The 25,771-nt window shown below is 46.7% G+C and overlaps 1 protein-coding gene across 2 annotated transcripts in view; it reads left to right on the top strand.

Moving 5' to 3' along the window:
- PTPN6 (protein tyrosine phosphatase non-receptor type 6) overlaps positions 1-25,771 on the top strand; it is a 61,064-nt gene that overhangs the window by 22,020 nt on the left and 13,273 nt on the right. For both annotated transcript variants that reach the window (XM_029580651.1, XM_029580652.1), the window contains exons 5-13: positions 2,837-3,017; positions 8,650-8,766; positions 10,321-10,434; positions 10,655-10,751; positions 17,833-17,912; positions 18,784-18,933; positions 20,965-21,096; positions 21,274-21,428; positions 24,431-24,498. In XM_029580651.1, coding sequence (XP_029436511.1) covers positions 2,837-3,017; positions 8,650-8,766; positions 10,321-10,434; positions 10,655-10,751; positions 17,833-17,912; positions 18,784-18,933; positions 20,965-21,096; positions 21,274-21,428; positions 24,431-24,498 — 1,094 coding nt within the window. The remainder of the gene's footprint in view (positions 1-2,836; positions 3,018-8,649; positions 8,767-10,320; positions 10,435-10,654; positions 10,752-17,832; positions 17,913-18,783; positions 18,934-20,964; positions 21,097-21,273; positions 21,429-24,430; positions 24,499-25,771) is intronic.

Raw genomic sequence — 25,771 nt, 5'->3', positions numbered from 1 at the left:
TCATTTCATGACCCCTAGTTTTATTGATTCCTCTCCGATGGAAAAGGTTTGACCGTTGTGCATCATTAAACCTCTCAGGTATCTGAAGCTCTGTATCCTATCCCCCCTGCTCCTCCTCTCCTCCAGGGTGCACATAGTCTGATCCTTCAGCCTCTCCTCTTAGGGCTTCTCATACAAACCCCAGGATGATGTTCCCTGAATGTAGGAAGGAATCACAGGCCGGATTCCAGCAGTGTCGATGCTATGCACTCAGCATTTCTCCTTTACTAAGTAGAAAGCTGTCACCTAGCACCCATCCGTCAATGTTTAATTCTCCTGGTGTGAGAGCACAGTTGCCATCTGTTATCCTTCACTTCAGACAATAGGCCTCATTTTTATGTGAAAAGCTCCCCTGCCAGATGGTTATACTGAGCACTGACCATCTGAGAGATGGGCATTATGTAATTACATTTCCTCCTGATCTTTTTTTTTTTTTTTTTTTTTACATTGTAGTGACCTCCTCCAAATTTCTTGGACCTAGGACTAAGATCCAACTGAGAATATTCCCTCTCCCAGCCCCTCCAATGTCGTTGGACTATGTCCAACCCCTTGTCACAGCTCTTTACATGCAGTAGTGCTACAGGGCAGGCGAGGGGTGAAGAGTGGATGGAGCGATCTTGGGCTCAGTCTAAAGAGCTGACTGTTATCTCACCCCTCCCCTGTACCTGTCCTGTTCTTCCCCCCTTCCCCCAGTTAACAGTCCTGTTAATCCAGCCCTCGCCCACCCCGCTATCTCTTCTCGCCTCTCACACTTTCCAGTTATAAATAGACACTGACAGATCTCATTTCTGATGCTTCCTCATTGTGGTTGGAAACTGGCTCCTTCCTTCACTCTCTGAAATCATTCTCACCCACAACTTTCCATCACCTGACCCAGAGCCTGCTCGCAATCTCTAACCCCTTCACTGCCAGCCCAGGAAACAGCCATGCATTAGAGCTGCCCCCTGTCCCACTCTGGAGGAGGAGAGTGCCCCCTTACAGTGTGGGACAGAGGGGGGAGACTGCCCCCTTACAGTGTGAGACAGAGGAGGAAGGCTGCTGCCTCACAATGTGAGACAGAGGGGGAAGACTGCCCCCTTACAGTGTGGGACAGAGGGGGGAGACTGCCCCCTTACAGTGTGGGACAGAGGGGGAAGACTGCCCCCTTACAGTGTGGGACAGAGGGGGGAGACTGCCCCCTCACAGTATGGGATGGGGGAGAGAGAAGCTGTAAGGGTGAGGGGGCTGCCTCCCTTCCTATCACCCCCAGAGCTCCCATACTGCAAGGGGGCAGTCTTCCCCCTCTGTCCCACATTGTGAGGGAGCAGCCTTCCCCCTCTGTCCCACACTGTAAGGGGGCAGTCTCCCCCCTCTGTCCCACACTGTAAGAGGGCAGTCTTCCCCCTCTGTCCCACATTGTGAGGGAGCAGCCTTCCCCCTCTGTCCCACACTGTAAGGGGGCAGTCTCCCCCCTCTGTCCCACACTGCAAGGGGGCAGTCTTCCCCCTCTGTCCCACATTGTGAGGGAGCAGCCTTCCCCCTCTGTCCCACACTGTAAGGGGGCAGTCTCCCCCCTCTGTCCCACACTGCAAGGGGGCAGTCTTCCCCCTCTGTCCCACATTGTGAGGGAGCAGCCTTCCCCCTCTGTCCCACACTGTAAGGGGGCAGTCTCCCCCCTCTGTCCCACACTGTAAGGGGGCAGTCTTCCCCCTCTGTCCCACATTGTGAGGGAGCAGCCTTCCCCCTCTGTCCCACACTGTAAGGGGGCAGTCTCCCCCCTCTGTCCCACACTGTAAGAGGGCAGTCTTCCCCCTCTGTCCCACACTGTAAGAGGGCAGTCTTCCCCCTCTGTCTCACATTGTGAGGGAGCAGTCTCCCCCCTCTGTCCCACACTGCAAGGGGGCAGCCTTCCCCCTCTGTTCCACATTGTGAGGGAGCAGCCTTCCCCCTCTGTCCTACACTGTAAGTGGGCAGTCTTCACCCTCTGTCTCACATTGTGAGGGAGCAGCCTTCCCCCTCTGACCCACACTGTAAGGGGGCAGTCTCCCCCCTCTGTTCCACACTGTAAGAGGGCAGTCTTCCCCCTCTGTCTCACATTGTGAGGGAACAGCCTTCCCCATCTGTCCCACACTGTAAGGGGACAGACTCCCACACTGTAAGGGGGCAGCCTTCCCCCTCTGTCCCCCACTGTAAGGGGGCAGTCTCCCCCCTCTGTCCCACACTGTAAGAGGGCAGTCTTCCCCCTCTGTCTCACATTGTGAGGGAACAGCTTTCCCCATCTGTCCCACACTGAGAGGGGGCAGACTCCCACACTGTAAGGGGGCAGCCTTCCCCCTCTGTCCCACACTGAGAGGGGGCAGACTCCCCTCACTTACCCCCAGAGCTCCCACATTGTAAGGGGGCAGTCTTCCCCCCCCCCCCCCGAGCTCCCCCTCTGTCTCACAATGGGAGGGGCTGTCTCCCCTCTCTTACCCCCAGAGTTCCCACACTGGCTGGGGGCTATCTTGTCCCTCTCATCCAAAAGTTCCCCCTCTGTCCCACACTGAGAGGGGGCAGTCTCCTCCCTCTGTCTCACAGTGGGAGAGGGCTGTCTCCATCTCTCTCACCCTCCTTCCTCCACTGTCCCACACTGTAAAGGGGTTACCTCCTACCCTCTCCCCCACTACTGTCACACACTGAGAGAGCTTCCCTCCCACTGATCCCTGTAACCCATGCTGGCCTGTCTCTAACCCTCACACCCCAGTACTTCCAGAGAACCTGCTCTCCCAGAGACCCCCTGGCTCTCAGTAACATCTCTTTTTGCTCCTCTCCCCTACAGCTGGTACCATGGCCTCCTCTCTGGCCTCAGTGCTGAAAAGCTCCTGGCAGAAAAGGCCGAGCCATGGACCTTCCTGGTGCGGGAGAGCCTGAGCAAACCTGGAGACTTCGTAATCTCAGTTCTGTCTGATGAGATGAAGGAAGGGCGGCCCAAGGTCACACACATCAAGATTTATTGTGAGGTGAGAGGTTGGGGTCAGCGGCCCTCCAGAGGTCCAATGGGGGCTACTGCATCCATCCCATCCCTGCTCTGCCAGCAGCCTGGGCTTTCAAAACGGCTCCAGGTCAGGCCGGGCTTTACCTCTCCCCTTAACTTGAGCCTGCCGGGAGGTTGGGGCAGGGTCAGCTGGTGACCCTCACTCCAGTCACTGAGCACCCAGCTGTGAGTTCTGGGGGCCTTAGGTAAGAAGCAGCTTTGTTCAGCGGTGGGAGAGCCAAGCTGAGCTAATAAAACGCAGCTTGCGGGTTTGTAGCACAAACCTCCATTAGAGCGATGTACAGTAAGCAAACAAAACCAGAGTTAAACGCACTCGCCTTTGCTTTTACATGTTAAATAAAAGGTTTTTTATTAAAAACCCACAGTAAACACACGAGCGAAAGTGAAAATGTGCATGAATGATGCAGAAACATCCTTAAAGAGGAGGAGTAAAGCAAGGCCTGCGGCTGAAAATGTTTGGGAAGTGTGAGCAGCTGAAGTGCCTTCCCCAAAGAGCTTACACATAGATTTAACTTAAATACCTAACTGGGGAGGGAACGGGGCAATTTCAGAGCAACAAGGGAAAAATAGTTGCAGCTGTGATGTTTGGCGTGCAGCTTTCCCGCAACACTGCTGAAGTGGGCAGATTTCAGTCCAGCAGGCTGCGTCTTCTGCCACGGGAGAGCTGGAGCACACGTGAACTCAGGTTTACCATAAAACATAAGAACTTGCCATGCTGGGTCAGACCAGCATCAAGCCCAGCATCCTGTGTCCAACAGAGGCCAAACCAGGCCATTACCCAAACACTGAGACGATCCCATGCCACTGATGCAATTAATAGCAGTGGCCATTCCCTAAGGGGCGGATTGTAAAACCTGCATGCACACGTCGTAGCACAAACACGTGGATGGCCGAGTTCATAACATGCCGGCGCACACGTTATAACGTTTGTTGGCCACATGTACATGCGTGCCGGATTTTAAAATCTGCGCGGGTGGTGGGCACTGGGCGGCCGAATTTTGCATTGAAATGCACAGCAGTGCAATCGGGCTCCCCCAGTGCCCTAACCCCCTGCCTTACCTCCCTTCCCTTTCCGTCTCCACCCCGACCCCTAACTCTAGCCTAACTAACCCCCTCCCTTTTTTTTTTTTTGTAACTTCCCTGTTCTGATGAGTAGAAGTAAAGTTATTGCAGCGCTGGCTGCCGGCGCTTCCCCAGGACAGCAGCTAATGCCCTCCGCCCCGCCCCATCCCACCCCTTTTTCAGGGCCTGGCACATGGGCGTGGATCGGCAGTTACATGCGTGACTGGGCACCTTTGAACATGCGCACAGCACGCAGGACCGATCCTTACACTTGCGGCTGTTTTAAACTTCGGCCTTAAGTCAACTTAATTAATAGCAGGTAATGGACTTCTCCTCCAAGAACTTATCCAAACCTTTTTTAAACCCAACTACACTAACTGCACTAACCACATCCTCTGGCAACAAATTCCAGAGTTTAATTGTGCGTTGAGTAAAAAAGAACTTTCTCTGATTAGTCTTAAATGTGCTACTTGCTAACTTCATGGAATGCCCCCTAGTCCTTCTATTATCTGAAAGAGTAAATAACCGATTCACATCTACCCGTTCTAGACCTCTCATGATCTTAAACACCTCTATCATATCCCCCCTCAGCCGTCTCTTCTCCAAGCTGAGGAATCCTAACCTCTTCAGCCTTTTCTCATAGGGGAGCTGTTCCATCCCCTTTATCATTTTGGTTGCCCTTCTCTGTACCTTCTCCATCGCAATTATATCTTTTTTTTTTCTTAATAATTTTCTCTTTATTAAACTTTTCATTTTACATCAGGTGAAATCACAAAAGCAACTTTAAGCAAACTTGTACATGGTATTCAACTTTATCTTTAAGGAAAAATGTTTAATAAAACATTTATGCCTGACAAGATCCATATAATTATAAAGGGGGGGGGACCTTATAAAATAAATAAAATAGAGGAACAATTTAACCTGGGAGACAGGAGCTTTCTATTTCTTTTTCTCCTATGGCCTTACTTATTTGTTCTTAGCAGACTCGCACTTATCTCAGTTTTATCTGCCAAGAACATTTACATGGACATTTCAAATCAAAAGTTGCCCCAATCTCTAGGGCTTTATTTTTTGTCTCCATCGAGCCTGAGTGGGCTTGGGACCTCAAGAAATAAATCTATTTTCTGAGCGCAGAAGGGGATATCCTTATTTTTAAAGAATTTCTTTTTCTCTCTCCAGAGAAAAAGAAAGAAATAACTTTGTTCTTTTACTTGTAATGTCTAGCGATTCCATTTCCCCACCCACATTACTCCCAATCTGAAGAGGGAAGTAAAAACGTTTGGATATAGTAGGGATTTTATCCTCATCAAATGACAAATTTTCCTGCAAATACTTCCAAAAAACCCCCAAGACTTTGTACCACCCCCAATGCAAATTCGTAAACAATCTTCTATACCTGGAAAATGATCCAGTACAACTCCCCACTGAGCAACTATCACACATGCTAGAAAGTTTCAATGCTCAAGGTCAGGAAGTCTCCTCAGTACATAAGGTTACAAAGTTCAATCTAAAATGTTACAAAGTTCAATCTAAAATGTTACAATGTTTCAATCTAAAATGTTACAAAGTTCAATGTAGAATGTTACAAAGTTCAATCTAAAATGTTACAATGTTTCAATGTAAAACAAGAAGTCTACATTGTTAGACTCCTCTGTTACACTTCAACCGGTGTGATATGTCCGATGAACGTCGGTATAGACAAACAAACAAATAAATAAACATTTCCTGGGGAGAGAACAGTCTCTTACTGGAAAGTTAACAAAACGCAAGTTCTTGACTCTCATCAGATTTTCAGCGTTTTCCAATTCTAGATGTAAAGACAAGTTGTCAGCTATCTGCATATTTTCAGAATTCTGAATAGTCTGAATTTTCACAGCTCGATTAATCTTTTCTCCTGATCTTCAATAGACATTTTATTAACATTAAGTAACGATGTGAGGCAAGAATTAACCTGTGAGACATTTGAGTCTAAGTTAACCAGCATTCTCCACAAGTCCCCCAAGGGATTCATCTGAAGATTATCAACACCAACAGGAGAAGTCCCACTTAAAGTTCTGAGATGTTGCCTGTCCAGCCGAGATGTTACAGCTAATTTACCTAGAGATGAGTTTAGGTCTCCCTTGCTCACATTTACAGAACTATCTCCAATGGAGCCTGGGGGATGAGGAGGAGTAGGGCCGTTGCCCGGACTCAGAGACACCTCAAGGGTGCTTGTGGCATTTGCCTATTCACATGTGCATCCATGGGTCCGAGGTTACTACCGGTAGCTGGAGAGGAAGTAAAGATCTTTGCTTTCCGGTTTCACCCCATACAGCCAAAAGCAATCAATAAATTCCCAAATGCTCAAATCAGTCAAAAACGGTCAAAGGCGATCGGTGTGCAGGTAAGGGCTTTATCCGAGAACCTCCTCTCCTCCACCAAAATATATCTTTTTGGGTCCCCCAAATATATCTTTTTGGAGATGAGGTGACCAGAATTGCACAGAGAATTGAAGGTGCGGTCTCACCATGGAGCGGTACAGAGGCATCCAAACAGCCATGCAGTGCCCATGCGGCAGCCTCTCGCTGCTTCTCTGCAGGCTTGCGTGATTTCCCTGCCATGAGTTAGATTTACAGCATAAGATCCTGGGGAATGCAGCTGCAGTCACAAGCTTTCTTCCTTTTCTGACGAGCTGCACTTTGCACAGCGCTAAAGTGCCTATGGTTCAGATGTAGGTGCCCACCCCAGAGAGTTACGCTCTTATTTGATATATTTGTTTTTTACTTATATTCTGTATTGTGTGACACTTCCAAGCGGATTACATTCAGGTACTGCAGGTATCTCCCTGTCCCCAGAGGCCGCACAGCCTAAGTTTGTACCTGAGGCAGTGGAGGGTAAAGTCACTCGCCCAAGGTCACAAGGAGCAGCGGTGGGATTTTAATTCCAGCTGCTGCTGTAAGCACTAGAGCACTCTTCCACTTATACTTTGAGTTTTCTTATCATGCTTTACCAAAAAGGCCCTGCATTCAAGATTGTTCTCAGAGCCAGGATGCACAGTGCATTTGGGCAAAGTGTAAGCTCTCTGGGATGGGCATTTGCAGCTGGTCGTAGTTTCCAGCCAATAAGAATAATGCAACAGTTTCTAGCACCTGCTGAGGCAAAAGCAGACTGAGCATGCATGTGACAGAGAGGGCCGGCATATCTAATGTGATTGCACCCATGTTACTCCTACTCCCCCTCCCACTCTCAGACATACCTCCATTGCAAGAAGCAATTCAATTAATCAAAAGAGTAAGCTCTCCAGGGTAGGCACCTACAGCTGGAGCTGTGCTTCCTGACTTTGGTGTACCCACCCCAGAGAACTTACATTTCGTTCAGCCTTGGCGATCCTATGCTTTGATTTCGCTTGAATGCTTCCTGTTATAGTATGTCTGAGAGGCTGGCAGAGAACATGAATGGGGAAAGCATTTAGCATTCACGTTACATTGTAAAGAGCACCCTGCCCGCTGCTGCCAGGGATCCATCGTGGCCTGCAGGGAGGGACCTATGCCACCCACTACGGCAGCCAGGGGCGAGAAAATGCAAGGCTTGCCCACGAGCAGAGTATGGCAGGTCGCAGGACATTTAACTCCGGCGTGGTGAAGTGAAGTCACATTTCTGGAGGGCAGAGTTATTCTACATCAGCCAGACACCACCACATGACCCCCACATCTGCCCCAGACCATTAAGCAGCCTCCGTGCATTGCTGGGGAATTGCTAATTCCTCAGTTAAAATGGGGATTTGCATGCACCCTCATTAATCTTAGCATGGGCTTTTAACCCGCTTTCTGGGGCAGATGATGCAATGCAAACCCCCCCCCCCCCTTAAAACAGTATTAAAATGAGAAGTGAACCCTGAGCTAAAGTCAGCATGCCTTATTACAGCTCCGGGTCAGCACACAGAGACTGGGAGTCCAGCAGCCCCCAGAGAGAAGAGGTAACAGGGCTCTGGCATAGTGAGGAAGGGGAGGGAGAGATAATCCACCCCCTTTGGGACATTACAAAGTGAGCCTAGTGATGTCTCTGCTGCAGGTCTCAATCCCAATCTGCTGCTTCCAAGAACAGAAGGGGAATATGCAGCAGGGAACAGAGCAATTCTTACAAGCAGTGAGCGCAGGGGGCATCTCTTCTCCCTCATCCAGGCCTCACCAGCACAAGGAAAGAACATGCAGGAGAGAAACCCTACAAAACTTCCAGCCTCTGCTGCTGGTCCGGATTCTCTCTGCTCAGATCCCGGGTTCTGGTGCAGGTCTGGATTCTCGCTGCTCGGATCCCAGTTCTGGTGCTGGTCCGGATTCTCTCTGCTCAGATCCCAGATTCTGGTGCTGGTCCAGATTGTCTCTGCTCAGATCCTGGTTCTGGCCCGGGGGCAGGATCCCACAGACTCTGCTGCTCTCGCTGCTGTTTCTCCTTTTTCCCCCAGGATTAGACGCAGTTTTTCCTGCTCCTTCTTTTGTGGGAAGTCTGTGATTTTCTCTGTCTCACTCTGCTGATCCAAATGTGATTTTCCCCTATAGAACAATAAATATACTTTGGGTGGTACGGAAAAGTTTGATACTCTGGCTGACCTCATCGAGCACTTTAAAAGGAGAAACATTCAGGAAATATCTGGCAATCTCCTGTACCTGAAGCAGGTAAGAATCTATCAGACCCTCCCTGTCCCTGTGCTGGGGGTATAGAGAGGGGCTTCAGTCCCCAGCACTGTCACTCCCTCCCTGTCCCTGTGCTGGGGGTATAGAGAGGGGCTTCAGTCCCCAGCACTGTCACTCCCTCCCTGTCCCTGTGCTGGGGGTATAGAGAGGGGCTTCAGTCCCCAGCACTGTCACTCCCTCCCTGTCCCTGTGCCGGGGGTATAGAGAGGGGCTTCAGTCTCCAGCACTGTCACTCCCTCCCTGTCCCTGTGCCGGGGGTATAGAGAGGGGCTTCAGTCCCCAGCACTGTCCCTCCCTCCCTGTCCCTGTGCCGGGGGTATAGAGAGGGGCTTCAGTCTCCAGCACTGTCACTCCCTCCCTGTCCCTGTGCCGGGGGTATAGAGAGGGGCTTCAGTCTCCAGCACTGTCACTCCCTCCCTGTCCATGTGCTGGGGGTATAGAGAGGGGCTTCAGTCCCCAGCACTGTCACTCCCTCCCTGTCCCTGTGCCGGGGGTATAGAGAGGGGCTTCAGTCCTCAGCACTGTCACTCCCTCCCTGTCCCTGTGCCGGGGGTATAGAGAGGGGCTTCAGTCCCCAGCACTGTCACTCCCTCCCTGTCCCTGTGCTGGGGGTATAGAGAGGGGCTTCAGTCCCCAGCACTGTCACTCCCTCCCTGTCCCTGTGCTGGGGGTATAGAGAGGGGCTTCAGTCCCCAGCACTGTCACTCCCTCCCTGTCCCTGTGCTGGGGGTATAGAGAGGGGCTTCAGTCCCCAGCACTGTCACTCCCTCCCTGTCCCTGTGCCGGGGGTATAGAGAGGGGCTTCAGGCTCCAGCACTGTCACTCCCTCCCTGTCCCTGTGCTGGGGGTATAGAGAGGGGCTTCAGTCCCCAGCACTGTCACTCCCTCCCTGTCCCTGTGCTGGGGGTATAGAGAGGGGCTTCAGTCCCCAGCACTGTCACTCCCTCCCTGTCCCTGTGCTGGGGGTATAGAGAGGGGCTTCAGTCCTCAGCACTGTCACTCCCTCCCTGTCCCTGTGCTGGGGGTATAGAGAGGGGCTTCAGTCTCCAGCACTGTCACTCCCTCCCCGTCCCTGTGCTGGGGGTATAGAGAGGGGCTTCAGTCCCCAGCACTGTCACTCCCTCCCTGTCCCTGTGCTGGGGGTATAGAGAGGGGCTTCAGTCCTCAGCACTGTCACTCCCTCCCTGTCCCTGTGCTGGGGGTATAGAGAGGGGCTTCAGTCTCCAGCACTGTCACTCCCTCCCCGTCCCTGTGCTGGGGGTATAGAGAGGGGCTTCAGTCTCCAGCACTGTCACTCCCTCCCTGTCCCTGTGCTGGGGGTATAGAGAGGGGCTTCAGTCCCCAGCACTGTCACTCCCTCCCTGTCCCTGTGCTGGGGGTATAGAGAGGGGCTTCAGTCTCCAGCACTGTCACTCCCTCCCTGTCCCTGTGCTGGGGGTATAGAGAGGGGCTTCAGTCCCCAGCACTGTCACTCCCTCCCTGTCCCTCTCAGAGGTATTCACAGGAGCTTCACTCTCCCTTTTGTGGCTGTTTTAGCCCTTCTATGCCACCAGAGTGAACGCAGCTGAGATTGAGAATCGAGTCAAGGAACTGAACAAAAAGAACGAAGCAGTGGAGGCAGCAAAAGGTGGTTTTGGAGAAGAATTTGATGTAAGTTTTACTTCTGTCTCTCCCCTCGCTGCTTGATCTGTTACCTTGTTTTTCCCGGCCATTGTAGTGATTTCTGTTGTTTTATGATTATGGATGTGATAAGTTTGAGTACAAACTCCAGCTCCTCTCTTCTCTGCGTCCAAATTCCCTGCCTCAGCCTCCTCTCTCTGTCTTTAGTTCCCCTGCCCTTCCCTTTTTAAGTCTGAGCTCTCCCTTTCAGAGCCTGCAGAAACAGGAGGTGAAGCAGCTGCATTCTCGTTCGGAGGGGCAGCGTCCTGAAAACAAGAGCAAGAATCGCTACAAGAATATTCTGCCCTGTGAGTATCTGTGGCTTTCTGAGTGTGAGTGTGAGTGTATCACTGCCTGGGGGGGGGGGGGTGATTCTATCTTTTAAATATAGATTGTATATAAAATTGGCTTGTTAGGTCGGTCGGTCACACTACTATGTCTATCTGTGGCCACCAGGGGGAGACCGGAACAATAGCAGGTGCACTGTGCAAAGACAATATGCTCTGTTTGCAAAGCCCTGTGAATACACACAGGCAGGACAGCATGTACACAGGCACGCAAAGGCAGACATGCACACAGGCACAGAGCGGCAGATATGCACACAGGCACGCAGCAGCAGATATGCACACTGGGACGCAGAGGCAGACATGCACACTGGGATGCAGAGGCAGACATGCACATAGGCACGAGAGGCAGACATGCACATAGGCACGCAGCAGCAGATATGCACACAGGCACGCAGAGGCAGACATGCACACATATGTGCATAGACACCCATATGCACAGCCACAGGCTCACACAGACAGGCTGTTTCTGACCAGACAACCCAATTAACACAGAACACACTTCGCTAAGATGCTGTGACTACAAAGCTCTGTCTCTCACACAGGCATAGGCACACACATATGCAAACACACAAACTTGCACAAGCACATGCAAGTTTGTACAAGCAAATACAAGCACGCACATGTTCAAACAAGCTCACACACAAAAACACTGGCTCACACATGCACACACACACAGGTAGAGACACACACAGAGGCACAGGCACCTACACACACATGGGCATGTACTCAGGTGCCTGCACAGGCAGGCACACTCAGGCGGAGGCAAACACAGGCAAAGACTCAATCACCTGCAGGCACAGGAACACGCACACACAGACTGTTATAAACCTCGCTACCCAAGCATCTCCAGGATGTTATTTTATGATGGAGAGGTAGAGGTTTGTGATGGTTGTGGTGAATGGTTGGGCAGGAGGGGCTTGAAATAGATGTGGAGGGGTTTAGAGACCTGATGGTTTGGGGATTTTGTGTTTGTAATTTTTTCTGTATTGATAATATATTATTAAGAACATAAGAACATAAGAAATTGCCATACTGGGTCAGACCAAGGGTCCATCAAGCCCAGCATCCTGTTTCCAACAGAGGCCAATCCAGGCCACAAGAACCTGGCAAGTACCCAAATACTAAGAAGATCCCATGCTACTGATGAAATTAATAGCAGTGGCTATTCCCTAAGTAAACTTGATTAATAGCCGTTAATGGACTTCTCCTCCAAGAACTTATCCAAACCTTTTTTGAACCCAACTACCCTAACTGCACTAACCACATCCTCTGGCAACAAATTCCAGAGCTTTATTATGCGTTGAGTGAAAAAGAACTTTCTCCGATTAGTCTTAAATGTGCTACTTGCTAACTTCATGGAGTGCCCCCTAGTCCTTCTATTATTCGAAAGTGTAAATAACCGATTCACATCTACTCGTTCAGACCTCTCATGATCTTAAACACCTCTATCATATCCCACCTCAGCCGTCTCTTCTCCAAGCTGAACATCCCTAACCTCTTCAGCCTTTCCTCATAGGGGAGCTGTTCCATCCCCTTTATCATTTTGGTTGCCCTTCTCTGTACCTTCTCCATCGCAATTATATCTTTTTTGAGATGCGGCGACCAGAATTGTACACAGTATTCAAGGTGCGGTCTCACCATGGAGCGATACAGAGGCATTATGGCATTTTCCGTTTTATTAACCATTCCCTTTCTAATAATTCCCAACATTCTGTTTGCTTTTTTGACTGCCGCAGCACACTGAGCTGAACATTTCAATGTATTATCCACTATGATGCCTAGATCCTTTTCCTGGGTGTATATTTATGTAAATATTTATGTAAATATGAATTGTTCTTATGTTTTATTGTTCACCACATTGGGCTGTAGCTTTAACCAGGAAGGTGATATGCAAATGATTAAATGTAATGTATGAGCATATGTGGTCATGTGTATAGGTCTAAATACTGTATACATGTGTGTATAATTGTGTTTATGTATGTGTGCATTTGTATATGTTTGTGTATATATATTTATGTATGTATGTATATATGAATGTGTGTATAAATGTGAGTGTACCTATATATAGTTTTACTTATTGTATGTGTATATGTAAATATGAACATGTTTGTATATGAGTGTACATGTGTATATTTAGTTATTGTATGTGTATATTTATGTAAATATGAGTGTGTTTGTATATGAATATATGAATGTATATGTGAGTGTAAGAATATAAGAACATAAGAAAATGCCATACTGGGTCAGACTAAGGGTCCATCAAGCCCAGCATCCTGTTTCCAACAGTGGCCAATCCAGGCCACAAGAACCTGGCAATTACCCAAAAACTAAGTCTATTCCATGTAACCATTGCTAATGTCAGTGGCTATTCTCTAAGTGAACTTAATAGCAGGTAATGGACTTCTCCTCCAAGAATTTATCCAATCCTTTTTTAAACACAGCTATACTAACTGCACTAACCACGTCCTCTGGCAACAAACTCCAGAGTTTAATTGTGCGTTGAGTAAAAAAGAACTTTCTCCGATTAGTTTTAAATGTGCCCCATGCTAACTTCATGGAGTGTCCCCTAGTCTTTCTACTATCCGAAAGAGTAAATAACCAATTCACATCCACCCGTTCTACTCCTCTCATGATTTTAAACACCTCTATCATATCCCCCCTCAGTCGTCTCTTCTCCAAGCTGAAAAGTCCTAACCTCTTTAGTCTTTCCTCGTAGGGAAGTTGTTCCATTCCCCTTATCATTTTGGTTGCCCTTCTCTGTACCTTCTCCATCGCAATTACATCTTTTTTGAGATGCGGCGACCAGAATTGTACACAGTATTCAAGGTGCGGTCTCACCATGGAGCGATACAGAGGCATTATGACATTTTCCGTTTTATTCACCATTCCCTTTCTAATAATTCCTAACATTCTGTTTGCTTTTTTGACTGCCGCAGCACACTGAGCCGACGATTTCAATGTGTTATCCACTATGACACCTAGATCTCTTTCTTGGGTTGTAGCACCTAATATGGAGCCCAACATTGTGTAATTATAGCATGGGTTATTTTTCCCTATATGCATCACCTTGCACTTATCCACACTAACTTATTGTATGTGTATATTTATGTAAATATGAATCTGTATATGAATATATATATGTATGTGTATATAAGTGTGTATGTGTATATTTACTTATTGTATAAGTATATGTAACTATGAATGTGTTTGTATATGAATGTATGTGTGTATATGTGAGTATATGTGTATATTTACTTATTGTATGTGTATATGTATGTAAAATGAATGTGTTTGTATATGAATATATGAATGTATGTGTGTATATATATGAGTGTATGTGAATATTTACTTACTGTATGTTTGTAGACTTTTATATACTGTTGTTTGGTGCTGGCCTTCACGACGGTTTACAGGTAACTTAAAAATATAAGAAGATTACAGTCTGTAAGATACAAAAAGGTAACTTACTGAAATAAAATTCTTAATACATCGAACTGTAGATAAAATAAACATGTTAACATGAGTATATACAGAACTTAAGATTAAACAGAAATGACAATAAATAAATATGTTAACATGAGTGCATGCAGAACATGAGATTGAACAGAGTTGAGAATAAGTTATTCATATGGTTAATTGTTGGTACAGGGATTCGAACATTCGTAGGTCAAAATAATAATCAGTGCTTTTAAAGAATAGTCATTGGATGCAATGTGAAGTGATGAGGTGGGGGTGGATGCAGTTTAGCCTATGCCATCTCTATATGCTTGTTCAAATAGCCAAGTTTTGAGGAGTTTTCTGGATAGTTTTAAATTGCTTTGTGTCCTTAAGTTTTCGGGTAAAGTGTTCCACAAGCTCGGGCCAGCCAGCGAAATCGCTCTCTCCCATACCGTAGTATGTCTGACGGATGTGACTGGAGGTAATGATAACAAGGCCTTATTTGCCAATCTCATGTTACGCTCTGGTGTGTGAATTCGGATTATTGCATTTAGCCATTCTATTTCCTTGCCATATATTCTCTTGTGTAGGATGGAGAGTTCTTTGAACTCGATCCGTTTGTTAATGGGTAACCAGTTGAATGCTTTTAGGACAGGTATGATATGGTCCATTTTTTTATGGCGGCTGCATTTTGGAGTATTTGGAGTGGTTGTGTAGTGGATTTGGATAGGCCTAATAGTAGGGAGTTACAATAATCGAAGCTCGTAAAAATCAAAGATTGAAGTATGGTTCTGAAGTCTTGTTGATTTAGTAGTGGTTTTAAGTGTTTGAGTATTAGTAGTTTGTTGAAGCCTTCTTTTATTTTCATAGAAATGTGATTTTTAAAGTTCAGTTCTGGATCTATCCATATACCAAAATCCTTCACTTTATCACTTAGTTTAATAATTGATTTGTGTGGTATTATTTGGATTGATTATTGATGTTTTTCTTTCAAGTAGAATACATTCTGTTTTATCTATGTTGAGACAGAGTCTCAGTTGAGTTAGTAGCTGGTTTATGACATTCAGATACATGTATGTAAGTTTGAATACTTTTTCTAATGAGTCCGTTATTGGTATGATTAGTTGAATGTCATCGGCCTAAGAACATGCCGTACTGGGTCAGACCAAGGGTCCATCAAGCCCAGCATCCTATTTCCAACAGTGGCCAATCCAGGCCATAAGAACCAGGCAAGTACCCAAAAACTAAGTCTATTCCATGTTATCGTTGCTAGTAATAGCCGTGGCTATTTTCTAAGTCAACTTAATTAATGTCTCATCCATCGATGGTAAAGTAGGTAATGCCTAGACTTGAGAGTAGTTGGCTTAGTGGGAGGAGATATATGTTAAAAAGTGTAGCTGATAATGATGAACCTTGTGGGACTCCAGTTTCCAGTGCTATTGTCTCTGATTTGGAGTTGTTAATGTTTACCTGGAAAGATCTGTTGTGAAGAGATGACGTGAAGCAGTTCAACGTTGTACCAGTGAGTCCTATTTCGGATAGTCTGGATATCAGACTTTTGTGATCGACCATATCGAAGGCGGTGGATAAGTTGAGTAAGATAAGAAGATAGCGTTGACTCTTGTCAAATCCTTTCAAAATTGTGTCAGATAGGGCAAGAAGTAGAGTCTCCGTACTGAAGTGTTTTCGGAATCCATGTTGCGTTGGGTAAAGAATATCATTCCTTTCTAGGTGGTCATTCAGTTGTTTGAGAACTACTTTTTCGGTTAATTTAGCGAGAAAAGATTGATTAGAGATGGGCCGGTAGTTGTTTAGTTCTACAGGATCTAGATTCTTTTTTTTTTATGATGGGTTTAATTATGGCCATTTTTAAGTTGTCAGGTAGTGCTCCTTCCTCTAGAGATTTATTGATGATATTTGTGATGACTGGAGTAATGGTCTGTGATATTTCTTTTAAGGTGCGAATTGGGATTTTGTCAAATTCATGATTAGCTGGATTTAAGGACTTGATGAGGCTTTCAATTTCGATGGATGAGACATTTTCAAAGGTGGTCCATGATGTTACATCTTTGCTAATTAAATTAACATTTTGCTGAGGAGTTTTGTTTAATTTTTCGGTTATTTTGCTAATTTTATTTTTAAAATATTTGCCAGATCTTGACTCAAATTGTTATTTGTGTAGGTGGTCACAGGGTTATTGTCAGCTATTAATTTATTCACTATGTTAAATAGTGTTTTTGGAATGTGTGAAAAATTTTGAATTTTTTTGCTGTAGTATTCTCGTTTTGATTTGTTTAATATATTTTTGTAGTATGCTGAATAGGTGCGATATTGTGCTAATGTTAAGGGGCATTTTATTTTATGCCATGCTTTTTCTTTTCTTCTTAAGATGTTTTTGGTATCTCTCAGTTGTTATTGTACCATGGATTGGAGTTTTTTCTAGTGTTGTCCATACGTTTAGTTTTTTCTGGGTTAATTGTATTACCAACTTCAGATGTGATTTGGAGCCAAGATTGAGAGGCATTGTTGATATTTGAGAGGTCAATGTTAGTTGCGTTTCAAGTTCTTGTTGTAGTATATCTATAGGGAATGGTGGTCTATATTTGAAGCTGGGAGAGTTAGCTTCTTCTAACTTGTTTTTAGTATCAAGGGTAGTCTGGCAGTGTAATAGATAGTGATCAGACCATGGTACTAGGGAGCAGGATATCTTTGGGTTGCTGAGAAAGTGTTTGTTAGTAAACACGAAATCAAGAGTGTGACCTGCTTTATGGGTTGGGTTGTATGTGTATGTGTATATTTATGTGGGTTGTATAAGTTTGGTTGCGTAAGTTGGGTTGTATAAGTATGTGTATATTTATGTAAACATGAATGTGTTTGTATATGAATGTATGAATGCCTGTTTCTATATGTGAGTGTATGTGAATATTTACTTATAGTATGTGTATATTTATGTAAATATGAACCTGTTTGTATATGAATATATGAATGTATGTGTGTATATGTGAGTTCATGTGTATATTTACTTATTACATGTGTATATTATATAAATATGAACCTGTTTGTCTATGAATATTTAATGTATGTGTGTATATGTTTACTTATTGTATGTATATATTTATGTAAATATGAATGTGTTTGTATATGAATATATGTATGTGTGTGTGTATACTTTTATGTATTTATTTAGATTACACCTTTTCATTAGTAGCTCAAGGCGAGTTACATTCAAGTACTTGTAGGTGATTCCCTGTCAAAAAAATAGAAATAGAACTCACAAATGCATTTTCAATTGTGCAATCTAAGGAGGTCAGTTCCTAAGCATTTTCCCATAGATATAGAATGGGGAAAAGGTTTAATAAACAGGCCCCTAAGTTTGTACCTAAGGTAATGAGAGTGATGTAGCTTGCTGAAGGTCACAATGAGTGTCAGCGAGATTTGACCCTTGGGTTCCCTGGTTTAACTTTAGGCCACTCCTCCACACCACACTGTATATATGAATTGATGTGCATGTACTCATCCTGCAGTGACTATAGCAGACACAATCAGCAATATCCGCGTCTCCTTCAAAAAATGCCTCTTCCCTTCTTCTTCTCTTCTTTCTCAGTTGACCACTCAAGAGTTATTCTCCTGTCCAGTGACCCCAATGTGCCCAGCTCAGACTATATTAATGCGAACTACATCAAGGTAAGACCGGGAGCTCCTTCAAGCTGGGAGTGCTCACAACTTGGGAGTAGTTTCCTACTAGTATCACCTCAGTGCTGGAAGTGTCTCCATTCCACCACTGTCTCTGCTGAGAGGACCTCTGATCCACTGTGACCTGGGTCAGTTCTGGAGACCGTATTTCAAAAACAATAGAGATAGGATAGGAGCGGCCCAGAGAAAGGCGACCAAAATGGTATGCAGTCTGTACCAAAAGGACATATGAGATGAGACTGACTATGTATAGCATGGAGGAGATGAGGGCATTTAATCCAGACTTTGTACCTGAAAGGTATTAGTAATGCACAAAAATCAGACCTTTTCCAGTGGAAAGGAAGCTGTAGAACTAGGGGTCATGATCTGAAATTCCAGTTGGGAAGATTCAGGAACAATGTCAGGAAATATTTCTCACAGAAAGGATGATGGATGCCTGGAATGCCCTCCCAGAAGAGGAGGAGAAAACAAGAACGGTGATGGGATAAACACAGAGGAGCCTTAGTGGCTAGAGGGTGGTAACCTGTGGTAAACTTTGGGGTCAAGGGATAACCTGCATAGACTGGCAGTTTCAGCCCTAAAAACCTTGCTAGACAGTCTAGATGGAACGTTTTGGTCTTTATGCTGTCGTTTACACCATTCTGTTACCACTGAATTGGAAGTGCCTCCTATCTAGAATGATCTCTGTAGTGGAAGATCTTTCTTTCCAGTATAATCTTTGTACTGGGAGCTTCCAGACTGCAGGTCTTTGAGGAGTAGTTGCATACCTCATTTTCTCTTCCCAGCTTGCTAATGTCACATCATCAATGTTATTTTCTCTTTGCCTCAGCACATCCTGTAACTCTTGTCCTTCTGTTTCCAGAATGAACTGATTGGTCCAGATGAGTGCACCAAGTCCTTTATTGCCTGTCAGGGCTGCCTCCTGGTGACTGTTAATGACTTCTGGCAGATGGTGTGGCAGGAGAATTCCCGCATTATTGTCATGACAACTAGGGAGGTGGAGAAAGGCAGGGTAAACCCCTTCTTCTTACATACTCTATCGTCTTGGGTTGTTTTCTCTGCTATCTCCCATTGAGAATCTACAAACAATCCTTCTATCTTTCATCCCTCATCAACTCATTCAGCCATCCATCATTAACACATGCATCTGTCTATCCAACTGTCCATCCATCCATCATCACCCCATCTAACCATCCATCCCTCCATACAGCAGTCAATATGTGTGTCCATCCATCCAACTGTCCATCACAAATCCATCTGACATCAGCCAATCTATTCATCCATCCATTGAATTACCCTTCATCAATTCATCCAACACCTCTCAGTCATCAGTAAAATCCATCCTTATCCCCACCATCCATTCCTACATCTCCATCTATCTTCCATGTATCCATCAAAGAGTCCACCATCCATTCCTACATCTTCATCTATCTTCCATGTATCCATCAAAGGGTTCACCATCCATTCCTACATCTCCATCTATCTTCCATGTATCCATCAAAGGGTCCACCATCCATTCCTACATCTCCATCTATCTTCCATGTATCCATCAAAGGGTCCACCATCCATTCCTACATCTCCATCTATCTTCCATGTATCCATCAAAGGGTCCACCATCCACCATCCACTCGCCAGAATGATGGCTACTGCCTGGAGACAATACCCTTATTCAATAAACATACACATGGTTACTGTGACTCCAACATCACTCTAAGCTTCAACAGCAAGAGGAAATGTGGAAAAAAGGATTTGCACTCACAAAGACGGGAGTAGCTGGCTTGTTACGGTGGTTACTACCCCAAACCAAATAACCAAATTACTACCTCCACCTTCCTCTATTCCTGATGCCTTTCAACTAGCTTGATCACTCCATTCTTATACTTCACTTTCAATGCATATCCAGCATAGTTCTCTGCTTCAACGGCAGGGGAGAAGAAAAACTGTTACTTCACACATCCAGCAGAGCTCTCTGCTTCAACGGCAGGGGAGAAGAAAAAAGGGTTCGCACTCACAAAGCGGGGAGTAGCTGGCTTGTTACGGCGGTTACTACCCCAAACCAAATGTACCTGATACTTCACTCTCGACGCATATCCAGCATAGCTCTCTGCTTCAACGGCATGGGAGAAAGACTGATACATCACGAATTTCCAGCATAGCTCTCTACTTCAACGGCAGGGGAAAAAAAAAATTGATACTTCACGCATATCCAGCATAACTTCAACGGCAGGGGAGAAGAAAAAAGGATTCACACTCACAAAGCGGGGAGTAGCTGGCTTGTTACGGCGGTTACTACCCCAAACCAAATGTGCCTGATACTTCACTTTCGATGCATATCCAGCATAGCTCTCTGCTTCAACGGCAGGGGAGAAGAAAAAAACTGATACTTCACGCATATCCAGCATAGCTCCCTGCTTCAACGGCAGGGGAGAAGATAAACAACCAATAAGGGCTGTATAACATAATCTGGGTAAAAACAAATAAGCATGGGTGTAGCTTGCTTATTGCGGCGGTTACTACCCCTACTACCTCTAACTAATCAAGCTAGATATTTCACTTGGATGCAGCTCCATCACCGCTCTCTACATTAATTGTGGGGGTGGAAGGGAAATAGAACCAAGAGCTAAGAGAAACAGATAAGTATGAGAGAAAAAATGAGTGAAGCTTGCTGGGCAGACTGGATGGGCCATTTGGTCTTCTTCTGCCGTCATTTCTATTTCTATCTCCATCTATCTTCCATGTATCCATCAAAGGGTCCACCATCCATTCCTACATCTCCATTCATTGCCCATGCATTCCCGCCATCACTACTCATCTGTACAACAGTGTCTGCATTAATAGCATTCTAGTTCGCTTTCTCTGCTTTCACTATTTTTATCTTGTGTAACGATTCTAAAAGTATTTCACGTGCTTATTTGTGATATCTGATTGCATATTGTCTGTTAATAATTTAGAGAATGTTATATCTCTTGTTTTTGCTTTTTCTGTCCTTCACTTTTAACCCTCTTTCCTTCTTGCTTACTTACATTTCCTTCCTCTTACACAGAATAAGTGTGTCCCATACTGGCCAGAGGAAGGGAGTACTAAAGAATTTGGCTGTTATGTAGTGGAGAACGTTGTTGAACATGACGCCATGGAGTACAAGACCCGGACACTGCAGATCTGGCCCTTGGACAATGTGAGTACGGGACGCAGCATTGACTGCTTATGCGTGCGAGTTGGGAATGTACTTGATGTATATATTGTTGGGTTGAGTTCTTCCACTGCCCCCATGTTAGCTTTGGAATGGAAAGTGGTGGGGGGCTCCGTAGGGTGCTGTATGCTTTCTCAGCTCTGGATGTGTTTCCTCACTTAGGAATCTGAGGTGCGGGAGATTGCTCACTTCCATTACCTGGCCTGGCCGGATCATGGGGTGCCCAGTGACGCCGGAGGTGTGCTCAGTTTCCTTGATCAGATCAATCAGAAACAGGAGGGGCTTCCAGGTGCTGGGCCCATCATAGTCCACTGCAGGTACCACTGATTGCAGGGCTATGGGAGGTGAGCTCTTTCAATTCCAGGGGGTTCTCCCCTTCCACCCTGATCACAGGAGGTGAACTGTCTCAGCTGCAGGGGGTTCTCTCTCTCCACCCTGTTCACAGGAGGTGAACTGTCCCAGCTCCAGGAGGTTCTCTCTCCCCACACTGATCACAGGAGGTGAACTCTCCCAGCCCCAGGAGGTTCTCTCTCTCCACCCTGATCACAGGAGGTGAACTGTCCCAGCTCCAGGGGATTCTCCCTCTCCACCCTGATCACAGGAGGTGAACTGTCCCAGCTCCAGGGGATTCTCCCTCTCCACCCTGATCACAGGAGGTGAACTGTCTCAGCTCCAGGGAATTCTCCCTCTCCACCCTGATCACAAGAGGTGAACTGTCCCAGCTCCAGGGGATTCTCCCTCTCCACCCTGATCACAGGAGGTGAACTGTCCCAGCTCAAGGGGATTCTCCCTCTCCACCCTGATCACAGGAGGTGAACTGTCTCAGCTCCAGGGAATTCTCCCTCTCCAACCTGATCACAGGAGGTGAAATGTCTCAGCTGCAGGGGGTTCTCTCTCTCCACCCTGATCACAGGAGGTGAACTGGCCCAGCTCCAGGGGATTCTCCCTCTCCACCCTGATCACAGGATGCGAGCTCTCCCAGCTCCTGTATTTTTCCCCTCTTAACCCCTGCACCATGGAAGATGAACTGTCTCATGTTTCTTGTCTTGAATGTGGCTGTCTGTCTGTCACCTCTCTGCTACCAAATGCAAATGTCTTTCAGCTCTCTTGCCTGAAATGTGGCAGTCTGTTACGTCTCTCCTCCTGAATGTGCTTCTCTCACCTCTCTCATTTCAGACGCAGCTGCCTCTGGCCTTCCTCCTGCTGAATGTGCGTCTCTCACCTCTCTCATTTCAGACGCAGCTGCCTCTGGCCTTCCTCCTGCTGAATGTGCCTCTCTCACCTCTCTCATTTCAGACGCAGCTGCCTCTGGCCTTCCACCTGCTGAATGTGCCAGTCTCTCATCTCTCTCATTTCAGACGCAGCTGCCTCTGGCCTTCCTCCTGCTGAATGTGCCTCTCTCACCTCTCTCATTTCAGACACAGCTGCCTCTGGCCTTCCTCCTGCTGAATGTGCCAGTCTCTCACCTCTCTCATTTCAGACGCAGCTGCCTCTGGCCTTCCTCCTGCTGAATGTGCCTCTCTCACCTCTCTCATTTCAGACGCAGCTACCTCTGGCCTTCCTCCTGCTGAACGTGCCAGTCTCTCACCTCTCTCATTTCAGACGCAGCTGCCTCTGGCCTTCCTCCTGCTGAATGTGCCTCTCTCATTTCAGATGCAGCTGCCTCTGGCCTTCCTCCTGCTGAATGTTCCTCTCTCACCTCTCTCATTTCAGACGCAGCTGCCTCTGGCCTTCCTCCTGCTGAATGTGCCTCTCTCACCTCTCTCATTTCAGACGCAGCTGCCTCTGGCCTTCCTCCTGCTGAATGTGCCAGTCTCTCACCTCTCTCATTTCAGACGCAGCTGCCTCTGGCCTTCCTCCTGCTGAATGTGCGTCTCTCACCTCTCTCATTTAAGACGCAGCTGCCTCTGGCCTTCCTCCTGCTGAATGTGTGTCTCTCCCTTCAGACGCAGCTGCCTCTGGCCTTCCTCCTGCTGAATGTGCCTCTCTCACCTCAGACGCAGCTGCCTCTGGCCTTCCTCCTGCTGAATGTGCCTCTCTCACCTCTCTCACTTCAGTTGCAGCTGCCTCTGGCATTCCTCCTGCTGAATGTGCCTCTCTCACCTCTCTCACTTCAGACGCAGCTGCCTCTGGCCTTCCTCCTGCTGAATGTGCCTCTCTCACCTCTCTCATTTCAGACGCAGCTGCCTCTGGCCTTCCTCCTGCTGAATGTGCCTCTCTCACTTCAGACGCAGCTGCCTCTGGCCTTCCTCCTGCTGAATGTGCCTCTCTCACCTCTCTCACTTCAGACGCAGCTGCCTCTGGCCTTCCTCCTGCTGAATGTGCCTCTCTCACCTCTCTCACTTCAGACGCAGCTGCCTCTGGCCTTCCTCCTGCTGAATGTGCCAGTCTCTCACCTCTCTCATTTCAGACGCAGCTGCCTCTGGCCTTCCTCCTGCTGAATGTGCCTCTCTCACCTCTCTCATTTCAGACGCAGCTGCCTCTGGCCTTCCTCCTGCTGAATGTGCCTCTCTCACCTCTCTCATTTCAGACGCAGCTGCCTCTGGCCTTCCTCCTGCTGAATGTGCCTCTCTCACCTCTCTCACTTCAGACGCAGCTGCCTCTGGCCTTTCTCCTGCTGAATGTGCCTCTCTCACCTCTCTCACTTCAGACACAGCTGCCTCTGGCCTTCCTCCTGCTGAATGTGCCTCTCTCACCTCTCTCATTTCAGACGCAGCTGCCTCTGGCTTTCCTCCTGCTGAATGTTCCTCTCTCACCTATCTCATTTCAGACGCAGCTGCCTCTGGCCTTCCTCCTGCTGAATGTGCCTCTCTCACCTCTCTCACTTCAGACGCAGCTGCCTCTGGCCTTCCTCCTGCTGAATGTGCCTCTCTCACCTCTCTCATTTCAGACACAGCTGCCTCTGGCCTTCCTCCTGCTGAATGTGCCTCTCTCACCTCTCTCATTTCAGACGCAGCTGCCTCTGGCCTTCCTCCTGCTGAATGTGCCTCTCTCACCTCTCTCATTTCAGACGCAGCTGCCTCTGGCCTTCCTCCTGCTGAATGTGCCTCTCTCACCTCTCTCACTTCAGACACAGCTGCCTCTGGCCTTCCTCCTGCTGAATGTGCCTCTCTCACCTCTCTCATTTCAGACGCAGCTGCCTCTGGCTTTCCTCCTGCTGAATGTGCCTCTCTCACCTCTCCCATTTCAGATGCAGGTGCCTCTGGCCTTCCTCCTGCTGAATGTGCCTCTCTCACCTCTCTCACTTCAGTCGCAGCTGACTCTGGCCTTCCTCCTGCTGAATGTGCCTCTCTCACCTCTGCCCTTTCTCTTCTTACAGTGCGGGAATTGGACGTACAGGGACTATCATTGTTATTGATATGTTAGTGGACACAATCGCTACAAAAGGTAACACATATTTATATATTTTTTCTAGTAATTATCTTTATGCAGTAAAAGGGAAGAATGAAATGGTGAGGTTACACAGGCCTTCTGTAGGAGGAAGATTTTTCGCAGTGACGCTCAGGAAAATGGCTGGTGGTCCTCAAGCTGTACACTTTCAAAGCAGCCTAGCAAACTTATCTTCCATCCGATACGTTCTTATCAGATCGCACTGTCAGGTCACATATATGAGGATGCCCTCATTCCCTGCTTCTCCTCCTAACTAGTTCATGGGGGCTCAGGCATGTCCTGCATACAGAGGTAGTGCTCTAAGTGTTGCTGAGAGAGACACTGGTCTCAATTTCTGATGCTTGATCACTAGATTAGAACCTCCAAAGTATACCCCAGTGATGGGCATTTAAAAATACCAATATTGACTGGGTAAATGTAACATCAGGACATGCTAGAGGCATAATATTCCTGGATGTAATAAATGATTGCTTCATGGAGCAATTGGTTCAGGAACCAACAAGAGAGGGAGCAATTTTAGATTTAATTCTTAGTGGAACGCAGGATTTGGTGAGAGAAGTAACGGTGGTGGGGCCACTTGGAAATAGTGATTATAACATGATCAAATTTAAACTAATAACTGGAAGGGGGACAATAAGTAAATCTGCAGCTATAACACTAAACTTTCAAAAGGGAAACTTTGATAAAATGAGGAAAATAGTTAGAAAAAAACTGAAAGGTGCAGCGCTAGAGGTTAAAAGTGTTCAACAGGCATGGACATTGTTTAAAAATACAATCCTAGAGGCACAGTCCATATGTATTCCACGCATTAAGAAAGGTGGAAGGAAGGCAAAACAATTACCGTCATGGTTAAAAGGTGAAGTGAAAGAGGCTATTTTAGCCAAAAAAACATCCATCAAAAATTGGAAGAAGGATCCATCTGAAGAAAATAGGATAAAACATAAGCATTGTCAAGTTAAGTATAAAACATTGATAAGACAGGCGAAGAGAGAATTTGAAATGAAGTTGGCCATAGAGGCAAAAACTCAAAAATAAAAACTTTTAAAAATATATCCAAAGCAAGAAACCTGAGAGTGAGTCGGTTGGACCGTTAGATGACGAGGGGTTAAAGGGGCTCTTAGGGAAGATAAGGCCATTGCAGAAAGACTAAATGAATTTTTTGCCTCCGTGTTTACTAATGAGGATGTTTGGGAGATACCAGTTCCAGAGATGGTTTTCAAGGGTGATGAGTCAGACAAGCTGAATGAAATCACTGTGGACCTGGAAGATG

The sequence above is a fragment of the Rhinatrema bivittatum genome, chromosome 16 (genome assembly GCF_901001135.1).
Source record: "Rhinatrema bivittatum chromosome 16, aRhiBiv1.1, whole genome shotgun sequence".
Classification (NCBI taxonomy): domain Eukaryota; kingdom Metazoa; phylum Chordata; class Amphibia; order Gymnophiona; family Rhinatrematidae; genus Rhinatrema; species Rhinatrema bivittatum.
Note: the sequence above shows the minus strand (reverse complement) of the source record. Positions and strands in the feature narration are given on the sequence as shown.